The sequence below is a fragment of the Heptranchias perlo genome, chromosome 29 (assembly GCF_035084215.1).
Source record: "Heptranchias perlo isolate sHepPer1 chromosome 29, sHepPer1.hap1, whole genome shotgun sequence".
NCBI classification, from domain to species: Eukaryota; Metazoa; Chordata; class Chondrichthyes; order Hexanchiformes; family Hexanchidae; genus Heptranchias; species Heptranchias perlo.
Window position 1 is genome coordinate 11,177,130 of NC_090353.1, and position 14,555 is coordinate 11,191,684.

Here is a 14,555-nt window from a genome sequence, read left to right on the forward strand (position 1 = left end):
GCTTTTGGTGCGCTTAGCCACCAAGGTTAATTGTGGCAACTGTCTTCTCCTTGTGATAGTTGCCCCTAGCAGTTATGCCATCTTATTCCCTTTTTATTTCCCAATATAGCTGCAGAGGGCAGCCTTGGCTTCTGCAGCAATGATTAAAAAGTAAATGAGGTGGCACTGCTGCCACTGAAAAGGCCACGTCCAGGGGTAGCGAGATAAACATTAGCACCAGGGGCACAGGCTGCCACGTGGTTTCACCTTTGTTGTGTACAGAACTTCGCCAACCAGTGGTGAAGGTACAGCTGCAAAAAGTAAATCGTATGTACATGCAAGTGAGTGCGGTTGTTTATCTATTGGTCTGGTGCTGCCTGGACTAGTTGTGGTCTAAGTGGTTATTGTGTTCAAGCTGGAAGGCTCCTTTTAAAAAGAATGGTATCTCTCAGAAACATTGCAAAGTGCTTTACTACTTTGAAGTGCAGTGACTGTTATTATGTAAACACAGCAACCAATTTGCACACAAGATTCCACATGGAGCAATTGGTTGAATTGGTTAGACCACACGTGGAGTATTGTGCACAGTTCTGGTCTCCATACTAAAGAAAGGATATAGAAGCATTGGAGAGGGTGCAAAAAAGATTCACAAGGATGATACCAGAACTGAGAGGATATCCTTTTCAGGAAAGGCTGAATAGGCTGGGGCACATTTCTCTGGAAAAAAGAAGGCTGAGGGGTGACCTGATAGAGGTCTTTAAGATAATGAAAGGATTTGATAGATTAGATGTAGAGAAAATGTTTCCACTTGTGGGGGAGTCCAAAACTAGAGGTCATCAATATAAAATAGTCGCTAATAAATCCAATAGGGAATTCAGGAGAAACTTCTTTACCCAAAGAGTAGAAGAGTGGTATCACAAGGAATGAGGCAAACAGCATAGATGCATTTAAGGGGAAGCTAGATAAGCACATGAGAGAGAAAGGAATAGAAGGGTATCCTGATAGGGTTAGATGAAGTAGGGAGGGAGGAGGATTGTGTGGAACATTAACGCCGACATAGACCAGTTGGGCCAAATGGCCTGTTTATGTGCTGTAGTTTCGATGTAACTCGATGAATTAGCAGTTAATCTATTTTTGATGGAGGGAAGAATGTTAGCCAGAAAACTGGGAGGACTCCCTGCTCTTCTTCAACATCCACCTGATCCATAGACATTCGGGGCCTTAGTTAATTTCCCATCCAAAGAGACGGATTCAGATACATTGCTGATGAAATCACGTTTGCACAGTAAAAAATATAATATGAAGGAGACAGACAACTTCCTAACCCTTGGCTGACACTTTGAAGAGGTAACTGCTACAGTCACTGCACACCCAGCTATCTAAGCTGAACATTATGTCCAAGGGGATGATGAGAGGTTAAAACTGCAGCTCCCATTCCTGCTCTCTTCTCTGCCCCTGGTGTGTGTCCCTAAAGGGAAAGAGTCTGGACTCCATTTTGGTCAAACAGAAACTCTACTTATGTGGATTTTGGAGCAGTTTGGCTTTGAGGCTTTTAATAGTGGTTATGGCTTTTTGCTTGTGTCAGATACCTGGCTAACCAAAGGGTAGGTTAAATTTGGGGATGTCTGATTCACTAAACTACAACTGCATGATATATAAGTTTGTTTCCATTTCCCTCTCATCTCCTCTTTGTGATATCTTTATCAGACATCAGTGCCTCGGTCCAAGCTAATCGCCTTGCTTCTATTTCCAATGCTGTCTTTTCTATCAAACCCCATTCCATCCCTCTTCCTGGTATAATAGCTACCCTCTGTGGATGTCCTTGCAAAGCTCCACTGATTCCCTGTGCCCTAGCGAATCCATTTCAAGATTCTCGCCTTCAAATCCATCCACAGCCTCACTGCATCCTACTTGGAAAATATGTTCCAGTCACACGTCCCACCCCACCCCTTCCATTTGTCTGGCTCCTTGTATCTCACCACCCCAACTCCACCATGTGGTCTTTCACCTATTACACCCCTGCCACCTGGATTTCTTTTCTAAAATCACTTGGCTTTGCTATCTCTCTCATTGCCTTCAAAAGCTGCCTATACATCTCCCTTCAACCTAGCCTTCATCCTCCCACCGCCCCACAATTTCCCTTCACTTCCTGCTTGGTGTTTATCTTTCTCTCTGGTAAAGTGTTGTGAGACATTCATTCAGCTATGTGAGGAATGCGTTATAAATTGTACCTTCTCATCCGTACTTCTCTCTTTGAAAGGGTAGTGAGGGGGGGGGTGCATTTTAGATACTGCAGAGGACATGGCTGAGGTGATTGGGGTAATGTGACCCTTTTTGGCTACAGCTCTTGTTAAATAAGTATTGCAAGGCAACAAATTAATGAGACCCTGACCAGATAACTGTTCCACTATATATACACATATATTTCTCTGGCTCTGATATTCCCCACTTTCTGCATCTTTAAGTGACTGATGTGCGCAGATTTCTTACCTTCTGAATGCAAGCCCACAATTTTTTTTCGTTAAATAAAAATGTAATTTTAAAAAATGATATTGCTGGGAGTGTGGAGGGAAGGAGATTGCTGTGGATTGGAAAATTTATCACCTCTGGAACTTGGGTTCATATCCTGCCCCAGACTACTGAGATGAAAGTCTCTACTGCCTACAAGGAAGGATCCCTACGTGAAATCAGCTTGAGTTGTCTCAACTAAATTCCTAGTGGGTTCTGATCCCAAATCCACAAAATTGTCCCTAGTGTGACACCAAACTGTTAATTTCACTCGGAGTGGCCACAGGATGGCTACTGTTCTGACAAATGGAAAATGTCACACTGGTACAGCAGAGGTTGCTCTTCTGAGCTTGGGGCTGAGGCACATTATTGGGGCAGAGTTGAAAGAGCTGTACTTGGCATCTAACCATGTTCTACCTGACCTGGTAGTTCCTGATGCAAACACTGGGGACATAAGTATTCCACCACCAACAGCCCTCACCTTGATGAGGACAAAAAATGTACAAATTTACAAAAAAAATTAAATTGGAAATCCAACAAGATATACTCTGAAAAAAAATCAAATGCCAATATTATTTACCTCTATAGGATCCATCAGTTACAACAGCATGTACTTAAGAGCTAATAGCAGTGTGTTAAAGGTTAACTCACTACTATTAGCTCTTAATGGCCAATATTTATCCCTCAACCAACATCATCTTTAATGCTGTATTATTAGTTCTTAATCCAGTTGGTAGCACACCTCTGAACCAGAGGGTGTGGGTTCAAATCGCATTTAAGGACCTGAGCCCATAATCTAGGTTGACATTTCAATGCAGCAATGAGGGAGTGCTGCATTGTTGTAGATGCCCTCTTTCAGATGATACATTAAACCGAGGCTTTGTCAGCCTGTTCAGGTGGATGTAAAAGATCTCTTGGCATGTTCAGTGTTTTGGTCAACATTCTTCCCACAACCAACACCACCAAAAACAGATTTAGCTGTTTGTGGGACCTTTGAGCACATAATCTAGGCTGACACTTCAGTGCAATACTGAGGGAGTGGTGCACTGTTGGAGGTGCTGTCTCCAATTTATTTATTTCATTGCTCTTTGTGGGAGTTTGCTGTTCGCAAATTGACTGCCGTGCTTCCTACATTACAACAGTAACTATACTTCAAAACTACTTCATTGATTATAAAGCACATTGGGATGTCCTGAGGTTGTGAAAGGTGATGTATAAATGAAATTCCTTCTTCCTTTTGCCGTGTGCTAATTCACTGAAGCATTTGCCTACATAACAACACTTGAAAAGTTCTTCATTGGCTGTGAAGTATTTTGGGATGTTCCAAAACAAGATAAAGTGCTATATATAAATGCAAGTTCTCTTTTCTTTCTTGCTAACAGCACTGTTAAGTTCTAGTTAACAAGAGCACATACATACCAGATTTAGTCATGACCCTCCATTTCAGGAAGGTTGCTAAAGGTTATTGAAAATATAGAACTGCAATCTATATTAAATAAACAGTGCGAATGAACACCAATAACACCATGTCTCTTTGTTTTTTTTTGAGCTGAGCTGAGATCAGGCTGGAGGATGCATAGGCCCACTTTCAGTTTTTTCTTTTACCACAAAAGACCCAAGTTCAATACTCAGTCTGTTCTGAGTTAGTTCATCTCAGTCAGGGTGGCAGTAGGGACATTGCAATTGGCCCTGGTATTCCTATGCCAGGGAGCAGAAAATTCAGCCAGGGTTCCCACTCTTAAATGCTATCCCGGTGACACTTCTGGTGGAAAGAGTGCAGCTGCGCGTGTCAGATGAAGACTGAGTTGGGCTCGACTGTGATGTCCTCCGGTATTGCAGAGTCTGGGCTCACACATGCCCTGTGGCCACTTTGTGAGGTAGTGGAAGGCAACTAAACATCACTGGAAACCTATCCCCAGAAGAGTCCAAGTCTTTGGGGAGGGGGGGGTAGGGGGTACGGTTGGAACTATTAGAATCGTTTTCTCCCCACCTTATCCGCTATCAAGACAGTAAATACATGCATGCCATTTCCTGCAACCTGTACCGGATTGATGAGGAAAGTCCTCTTACCTTGAACTCTAGCTCCATTCCTGTGACGTGCTCTCCTGTCTCGACCTGTGTGAGTTTCTGAATGTAAGAGTACAAGTTCCTGGCCATCACCTCTGTGGCCCCACAAGCCACTGCTTCCAGCAATGCATCATGGATAAAAATGTACTGATCCTCTGTCTGCACCATGTAGTTCCGCTGTGCCCTCATCAGTGTCACGTGGCCGTAGATGTCAACGGTCTTCTCGTGTTTTATTCTCTCGAGCATAGCATCAATGACGATGAAACAGCCAGTTCGACCAACTCCAGCACTGAAAGATTAATTGAAATGTTTCAGGTGATGTTGCAGGGACTGTTCTCCACAGGATGGAATTAAGGAGCTTTTAGACTCAGTGATTCCTCAATTGTTTTTGCACAAGTTCTTCTTGTAGTGACTTTGTACCACAATTGTCCCCAGTGTTCCTGGGCTAGAGTAATGAAAAATCAGTCAGGTTCTTGCTCCTGAACATGGTCCAACAACTCCAGCTGAAAACTGTACCCTGAGTGAGGCCAGGATAGGCCTCCACTGTGATGCCGTCCATAAGGAAATGGCCTACTGACCGTCTAGACTCACACATGAAAAATGGACTTAGTGGCAAGCTCCTGGAGGGTTAATATTGAGGAAATGTTAGGTGCAAGAATGATGATCACAGATTGCAAATCCCTTTAAACAAAAGGGTGATGCATGTCAAAGTGGATATTTAATCCAAAGTGAGCATCACTCCTAATAAATGAGAATTGACAGGTCTGAAACACTGGCTGAATACTCATGAAATAATCATCGGGCAGCAGGAAATGGAGACAGTCGCTTCTGTCTTTAAAAGACTTTAGTTCTATGTTCAGGATAGCACATCAGTACAGGTAGGATTTAATGATGTGCTTTTTGGGCTGGTCTCTGTGGTGATCAGTAAGAGACCAACATCAAAATGTCTGGGCCCAAGCCAAAAATGAAAATAGGACTAACGATTGGCAATTTTAGCCAGAGTGGCCATGAAGATGCCTGGCATGGGAAGTAAAAAGGACACACAGGTGGAGTAGGACATGGTGGAGTTAAAGTAACACAGAGGGAGCTTTACTTTCTATCTAAACAGTGACCACATTTTGCTGATGATGCATGGGATACATTTTTAAATTTCCCAACACATCCTTCACCTCAAAATGAACAGGAAAAATACATGCATATCTTTAAAATAAGTGTAGCTAATATTTAATCAAGGGATGGCTAGGGGGACTGTCTACATCCCTTTCATTGGCCCAGAGCCATTCATCAATCATTCAGGGAAGGTTCTGAAGTTGTCCATCTTTTGGTAGCCCATAACCAGGTGCAGATAATTCTCACACCTGACTCCTGTCGACTTCCCAGTTATGCTGGGTCCCAATTAGGGCAGGTCCAGCCACTTAAAGTGAGCCCTTTGGTCAAAGGGGCTGCTCGTGTAGAGAGGACAGAGGTTTCGAAGCAGGAACCATTTGGTTGAAAACCCAACAATCAACCACTGGACCTCACAAGTAATATCTGAAACAATGATTTAATGACCATCAGTTCTGATGTGAAAGGGCTGGGGGTACCGAAACAGAGAAAGGTTTCCAATACATCTGCCCCCTGAAGTATACAAGAATAATCGTACCTGCAGTGCACCACCACGGGTCCAGCATCGGGAGGATTGCAGGTTTTTACTCTCCTTAGGAATGCGAGGAAGGGGGTCGGATACTCTGGGACTCCATGATCAGGCCACGCTGTGAACTGGAACTGACGGACCTCTCTCTTCTCACTGGAGCCATTCTGCTCAGAAAAGGAAGAGTTTTTTTTTTAAAAAAAACTTTCTTGCTATCTGTAAGGTTGGCATCTGGGTATGTCGTACACACAAGGCACTCACATGCACATGTGTTTTACAGATTTGGGCGAGTTCTGGTATATATAAGGTCGCACAGCATTCACAAATATGGCGGGTTGTACAGTGAGACACTTAAGTAGTACCCTTCCTCAAATGTTTCAAGTAGTCTGGGAGTTCTGCTTTTTTTTTTAAAAGATTAGAATTGCTCCCACAGTTTCAATCAGTTTTACATTTTCTATATATACTAGCAGATATCCCGTGGCATTGCTCATGGTTCATTCGAGATCTGGAGCACGGGTGTGATGTTTAGCTGCTTTTCCCTTCAGAGCCCAATCTCAAATACCCCCTGTGGGAATCCAGCTAATTGTAAGTACAGGTGAATTAGAGATTAGTAAATTGCAGGCTCCATGTGAATGGCTGGCTTTATTTCTCTTTTTGCAGAGATTGTTTTGCATCTATAATGAAGTATGGTATCTGGACTGTGGGTGAGCATTAGATGCAAGAATCTTATTTATATACTAGTATATCTCCTGTACTGTTGCCGACAAGTCAAATGATACATAGTTTTTAAGAACAGCGGTGTTATACCATGTAATGCATAATGTATTAATTCTGTTAAGTGGATCTGTGTACCTTTAAGGCCAAAAGTCTAAATGTTGTTAAGTAAACAGAGGCTGAGGTCAATCAGAATGTAATTGTTTGGTTAGGGAACTGAGCAAATTGCAAAAAGGTTGTAAATTTCAGGCTGCAGGTCATAAGCGTCCAACATTAAGTGACAAGTTTTTAAAAAAAAATTATTTTGCATCTGTAATAAAGTGAGGCATCTGGAGTGCAATGGGCAAAATGCATACTAGATCACCATTTAATTGTTAAATCAGAGGCTCAGGTCATTCAAACTTCAATTATTCCTTAGTCTTGGCACTGTGCAGATTGGGATGTGCTCAGCAGTTTTAGGCTGCAGCTCAGAAGTGCACAGCATTTTAAGATTATTTTGCTTCTGCGACATCTGCAAGCAATAAGTGCACCAGTTTTTAATATAGTATTAGCAATGTCTTGTGGCATTGATCATGGTGAATCAGAAATTATGTTGCTGGGTCTGGAAGTGATTGAGAGGTGCCTATCTCAAGTAAAAGAAGAGTTCTGCTCTCGAAACAAAAATAATCGTTTCCCTTACTCATTGCTGCTAGATAAATACATAGACACACCATTGTTGCAAATATAAATTTACATTGTCAACAACCATTCTTGGTATGAATGAAATAATAGGCGGGTGCTGCAACCATTTAGTTGTGCTATCTCTCGCTATCTCTCGCTCTCTCTCTCTCTTCCCATCTCTTGCTTTCTGCAAATAGTTTTTCTGTAAATCTTTCCCTCTGAAACATCTTAAAATTTGTTTTCCAGCTTGTTTGGAAATGATTTGGAAAATTATAATTACTGCTACACTCTGAGTGGAAAAAGACTTCGATTTTTTGCGCAGATTAGCTGACGGGATCATAATGATGCATGCTGGGAGATTCACCAACATGCGCATGCTCAAACTGCGGTATTCTGGGAATTGCAGACACAGGTGTAGTTGGCTGCTCTCTCCTGCTGACAGAGAGAAAGCTCTAGGAAGGATATCAGCTCCAATCCTTGGCCTTTCAGGCGGGCTGAGGCTACAGAGTAAAAACATTAATTACGGTCCTCAAACAGTCAATTTTGTACTAAGTTTAATCAGGTTATTTTGAAATATTTTTTAATGCCTTTGTTATGTTATGAAACTTTTTTTAATGTGTAGATTTCCTCGCTGGTCACAGTTGCAAAGTTCTGAATAATGCAGATTTAGGAATATGACATTTGAGGCAACGTGTATGTGTAAAAAATTGTGCTTAGTGCACGTCAGTCATACTTCCAAGTGTCAAAACCATCGATAAAGGAGAAAAAAGCCAGTCAATTCCTGCTGGTTTTTCCGACCCTGGCATCCTGGGCTCTCCTCAAGTTTATGATCTGGGGATTTATAAGCAGCTATCAATTTACAGAAACTTTCCTCAACAATTAACCCGTATTCCACCTTGAGATGTGCCTATTTAGATCACTTTGCCCATGGGGGAAACTGGGCGTGGCCTTAAAAGGGTCAGGCCATGTTAAACACAGCTCCACGTTAGAAGCTAAATGTCATAACTGTGTTCCAGACCGTAGACTACTAGTGAGCTATGTATATTTATACTAGCAGATCTCCTGTGAAGTTGCTCAGAGAATATACGCTGCATCTGAAGTATGTTGGCTAAAGTGTGACAGGAAGTGCAACAGGAAGTAAGTGTGACAGAAAGCAAGTGTTTTTAATATAAGAAAGATTAATTACTAGTAAAATAGAAAATGACCTTAAATTACCAGCAGATAACTAACTTTATGACAGGTAAAGGGTTCTCGATTAAAAATTGTAAGGTTCCAGAGGATTAAAGCCTGGAGAATAAGCCTGCAATTTTACTTCCCAATACACAGATGGTCCTCCCTCTACCCTCAATGGACTATTCCACTGATGTCCTAGGTTGAATCTCAGCCATGCTTTTTCTGTCCAGTCCATTTCATCATCTGGGTGAAATGCTGGTAAGACAGGAGGAACACTGCTTGACAATAACATTTGAAGGGTAGTTTGTGCTGGATATGGGGTCATGGCGGTGCTACAATAAACCCCAACCCCCTCCCCGGGCTGGGAAGTGGGGGAGGGGGAAAGAAAATCATCCACGGTCCTTATTTCTGTTTGCTATCCAACATTTAATGGAAAATTGGGGTGTGAGGGCAGAGTCGGGTTCAGTTGTGATGGCATTTGAGTGCTGTTAGGCTATTCAGCCACAATGTCTAGGGTCACATATGAAGAATGGTCACTTGGGAGAGGTGCCAGAGGGTGGTTGGCAATGTGAAGCCCCACCCAGGGAAAAATCTACATCTTGAGAAGAGGGGCAGTGGAGAAAATTGCTGGGAGGAAGGGGGAGGCTGGGAAAGAGGAAAATAAACTCTCTGGAGTAACATCAACAAAAGCTAAATGCTGCAGAGGAAGCAACAGGCCTGCTTTGTATGCTTCACTCATTACTAATAAAAACAAGCATTCTCTTCCAAGGAGGTTTCTGCTGTGAGGTCCAGGAGCTGCATTGTGCAGCTCGTGACCTGTTCAGGGTGGAAGGATGCATCAGAGTCACTGTCAGACTGCAGTCTCCATGCTGCGGATTGCCAGCATGGTTAAATCCCAGCTTGGCCCATTAGGCAGGCGAGAGAAAAATTCTCATCTCAGATCACTGCCTGCGTCTGGAGAACATTTTCCTTCATTTGCATTGTGAAGGACGGAAGACTTTCAGATCTCCTGTGAAGGGCCCCTAATGTTCTTCCTCACTGCAGTGCATTCAGCATTGCTTTCTGTTGCCCAAATAAGAGGCAAGAGGCTTCTAACCTTAATGATTCTCAGCATGAAGGCCTACTTTAAAAATCAAACAGTTACACAAAAGCTAGAATTAATCTGAACGTACTAGTGGTTTGGTCTTGTCCAATTTGGTCATTTTTTTCCCGATAAAACTTTACCGACATCTCAAAGCACAAATTGTAAGAGCAACTTAACATGACACACAATGTTCCAGGACAAATCGTTCTTACAGATCTAAATATGCTTCAGCTGATTTTTAGAATATTTTTGTTGAAACAGAGAGTGCTAATGATATCACTGGAGGGTTTGGCTTGGAAGGGTAATAGAAGCTGAATTAGCAAATATAGTTTGTGTTTAGGATTCTCTCTCTTCCAATCATTACCGAGCTTCCTCACAATCAGTTTACCGGGTTCTCTTAAGCCGATACCCCCAGATGTTAGCAACAATTATTGTTTGAACAAAAAATTCAAACACTAACTCAACCTCTGGCACCTGCGCTTAAATCCAGCTCAAACTGATGGGATGAAAGTCTTCTCTGTCTGTTGGATTTAAGGATCTTAGGCAAAATAAGTTTGGACAGTCTCAATCTAGTTCCCAGTGGCTGTGGGCCTAGAGCATAAAACTGCCTGCACTTCATCATTCATTGGCACTCACTCACAAGTGGCCAGTGAATGACTGGTTTAGGAAGTGGAAAAAATGTCACATTGGTACAGTAAGGGGTGCTCTTCTGAGGTTGGTGTGGAGGCACATTGGTGGGGCAGAGTAAGGGAGCTTTACTCTGCATCTAACTATGGTATGTCTGATCAGGTTAAGAGTGCTTTTTTAAAATTCATTCATGGGATGTGGGCGTCGCTGGCAAGGCCAGCGTTTATTGCCCATCCCTAATTGCCCTTGAGAAGGTGGTGGTGAGCCGCCTTCTTGAACCGCTGCAGTCCGTGTGGTGAGGGTTCTCTCACGGTGCTGTTAGGAAGGGAGTTCCAGGATTTTGACCCAGCGACGATGAAGGAACAGCGATATATTTCTAAGTCGGGATGGTGTGTGACTTGGAGGGGAATGTGCAGGTGATGTTGTTCCCATGTACCTGCTGCTCTTGTCCTTCTAGGTGGTAGAGGTCGTGGGTTTGGGAGGTGCTGTCGAAGAAGCCTTGGCGAGTTGCTGCAGTGCATCCTGTGAATGGTACACACTGCAGCCACAGTGCGCCAGTGGTGAAGAGAGTGAATGTTTAGGTTGGTGGATGGGGTGCCAATCAAGCGGGCTGCTTTGTCCTGAATGGTGTCGAGCTTCTTGAGTGTTGTTGGAGCTGCACTCATCCAGGCAAGTGGAGAGTATTCCATCACACTCTTGACTTGTGCCTTGTTGATGCTGACACTGGGTACCTTAATTGTTCCAGTTCTCAGCACCAACAGCCCTCACCTTGATCAGCATAAGATTCACCATGACTAGAAAAAAATTAACAGAAGAATATGGAGATCAATATTAATTATAAAATTATAATTCTCTGTGACCATTTAAGTCCTGACGGCGAGACTCCTCTTAAAAACCAATAACTATCAAATGTAAAACTCAGCAAGTAGAAATATATATAAAGGGGCAGAAATCGCTCCCGAAATAACGGAGAGTTCAACAGCGCTCTCCATTGTTAGTGGCGAAATCGAGGAGCAAGTTCCCACGTTTGCACATGCACGGTGAAACGCGGAAATCCGGAACTTGCTCCTAGTGGTTCACCAGTGATATGACAGCTTCGAATTAAAGGGCCATCGCACGCTGCAATCAGAGAAATCATTGAAAAAACGCCAACTTTCTTATCTGCCCAGCTGGAAAGTAACTAATTACACCACCAAACATGTACGCTTAAAAATACAGGTCCAAACTAAGTTTTAACGGCATGGTACGCCTTAATGATTGTCAAACAACTAAAATTTAGTGTTTAAAAATGTGGAGTCTCATTATTCTTTATTTTAATAGTTATTGGTCATTAAAAAAAAATTAAAAATTAAAAAATTACATTTTTTTTTTACTTTTCCCTTCTGTCTCTTTTACTTAATTCAATTATTTCTTACCCTCTCTTTTTTCGCTGTCTATAACTGTTTTTACATTGATTTAAAATGTTGCACCTTTCACTTCCTGGTTTAACGTTGGAAGTCGGCAGAGACAGTTAACGCAGATTGTCAAAAATGCCGCGATCTGATTGGCCGAGGGGAGAGATCGCTCCTCCCGTGGGTCCTAGCTTCGCTTGAACTGACGCTGGGCTCGTCTCTGCTTCCGATTCGAGGAAGTGGCCGAAGAAAAGAGGAGTGGTGGTTCACCGCTCTGAGTGATTTCTACCCTGTTGAATTGGGGGGGGAAGAGACCTCAGGGGCAATTTCAGCATTTGGAGTGGGTGACGAGAAAAGAGGGGGCATGATCCGTAGGGGATCAAAAATAAAGGAGGGGGAAATGAGCCCCTTCAATCACCCTCCAGCCAGTGGTTGCATTTATGTCTTTAAGTGTTGCAAAGTCTGGTAGTAATGACACAATAAAATATTGCTGTGTGTTCTGCCACATAAAAACAGGATAAAAACAAGATGTAAAAGTGCCACTTTAATGGGAGATGTAATCACTTAAGCAGAGGCCTACTTGAATGCCCCCTGTGACTAACTCTTATTAATATATTATAAATGTGCGCTTGAAACATTTTTTTTCTTTAAGCCTCCCAAAAGCCTTCCTGATGTTATTCACATTCCCCATCTGTAGGTTGCTAGGTGCCAGAATCCCCCTGGTTGTAGGTAATTAAATGGATCTCTGTGGTAACCAAAATGGAGATTAATGCTGTTTAAAAGGTATGATTAAACCCCCTGGAGCTCAGTGTGTGAAGCTTGGTTACAGGGAGGGACTGTCACTGTCCAGAGCAATCTTCAGTGTTCATCTCATTCTCAGATACCACCTCCCCATCACCAATACTCAGCCTCACCCACCATCTGAAATCACCTCCCTATCATCAATACTCAGCCTCACCCACTGTCAGATACCAGCTCCTCCATCACCAAAACACAGCCTATGACTCTCTCAGATATCACCTCCCTAACACCAATACTCAACCTCACCCACTATCCAATATAACCTCCCTATCATCAATACTCAGCCTCTCCCACTGTCAGGTACCAGCTCCTCCATCACCCACACACAGTCTGTCCCACTCTCAGATACCAGCTCCTCCATCACCCACACACAGTCTGTCCCACTCTCAGATACCAGCTCCTCCATCACCCACACACAGTCTGTCCCACTCTCAGATACAAGCTCCTCCATCACCCACACACAGTCTGTCCCACTCTCAGATACCAGCTCCTGCATCACCCACACACAGTCTGTCCCACTCTCAGATACCAGCTCCTGCATCACCCACACACAGTCTGTCCTACTCTCAGATACCAGCTCCTCCATCACCCACACACAGTCTGTCCTACTCTCAGATACCAGCTCCTCCATCACCCACACACAGTCTGTCCCACTCTCAGATACCAGCTCCTCCATCACCCACACACAGTCTGTCCCACTCTCAGATACCAGCTCCTCCATCACCCACATACAGTCTGTCCTACTCTCAGATACCAGCTCCTCCATCACCCACACACACAGTCTGTCCCACTCTCAGATACAAGCTCCTCCATCACCCACACACAGTCTGTTCCACTCTCAGATACCAGCTCCTCCATCACCCACACACACAGTCTGTCCTACTCTCAGATACCAGCTCCTCCATCACCCACACACAGTCTGTTCCACTCTCAGATACCAGCTCCTCCATCACCCACACACACAGTCTGTCCTACTCTCAGATACCAGCTCCTCCATCACCCACACACAGTCTGTCCCACTCTCAGATACCAGCTCCTCCATCACCCACACACAGTCTGTCCCACTCTCAGATACCAGCTCCTCCATCACCCACACACAGTCTGTCCTACTCTCAGATACCAGCTCCTCCATCACCCACACACACAGTCTGTCCCACTCTCAGATACAAGCTCCTCCATCACCCACACACAGTCTGTCCCACTCTCAGATACAAGCTCCTCCATCACCCACACACAGTCTGTCCCACTCTCAGATACAAGCTCCTCCATCACCCACACACAGTCTGTCCCACTCTCAGATACCAGCTCCTCCATCACCCACACACAGTCTGTCCTACTCTCAGATACCAGCTCCTCCATCACCCACACACAGTCTGTCCTACTCTCAGATACCAGCTCCTCCAACACCAACACACAGCCAGCCGCTCTCAACTACCGGCTTATCTACCGTGATTGGGCATACACTTTCCCCGATGCAGAAGTTAGCAAGGCCCTATTTATTTGAATTTGTTAACATCAGTTTCTTTGTCTACTATCGTCTCATCCTTGGCTTGTTGGTAGCACCCTTGCCTCTGAGACAGAAGGTCATAGGCTGACACTTCTGTGGCGTACTGAGGGAGTGTTGCACTATTTTTTTGATGAGACGTTTCACCAAGGCCCTGTCTGCCCTCTCAGATGAACGTAAAAAATCCGATGGCACTATTGGAAGAAGAGCAGGGAAGTTCTCCAGGGTTCCTCAGCTAACGCCACTAAAAGAGGTTAACTGGTCATTTATCTCAGTGCTCTGTGCTCAAATTGATTGCCACGTTTCCCTACGTTACAATAGTGACAACACTTCATAAGTACTCCATTGGCTATAGAGTGCTATTGGCCTTCCTGAGGTTGTGAAAGATGCTATATAAATGCAAGTTTGCTTTCTTTC

The 14,555-nt window shown here is 43.8% G+C and overlaps 1 protein-coding gene across 1 annotated transcript in view; it reads right to left on the minus strand.

Annotated features, from left to right (window-relative positions):
• LOC137299396 (receptor-type tyrosine-protein phosphatase delta-like) overlaps positions 1–14,555 on the minus strand; it is a 424,076-nt gene that overhangs the window by 36,207 nt on the left and 373,314 nt on the right. The window contains exons 28-29 of the mRNA XM_067968105.1: positions 6,197–6,351; positions 4,558–4,843 (exon numbers count right to left, since the gene is read on the minus strand). Of these exons, the coding sequence (XP_067824206.1) occupies positions 4,558–4,843; positions 6,197–6,351 (441 nt within the window). The remainder of the gene's footprint in view (positions 1–4,557; positions 4,844–6,196; positions 6,352–14,555) is intronic.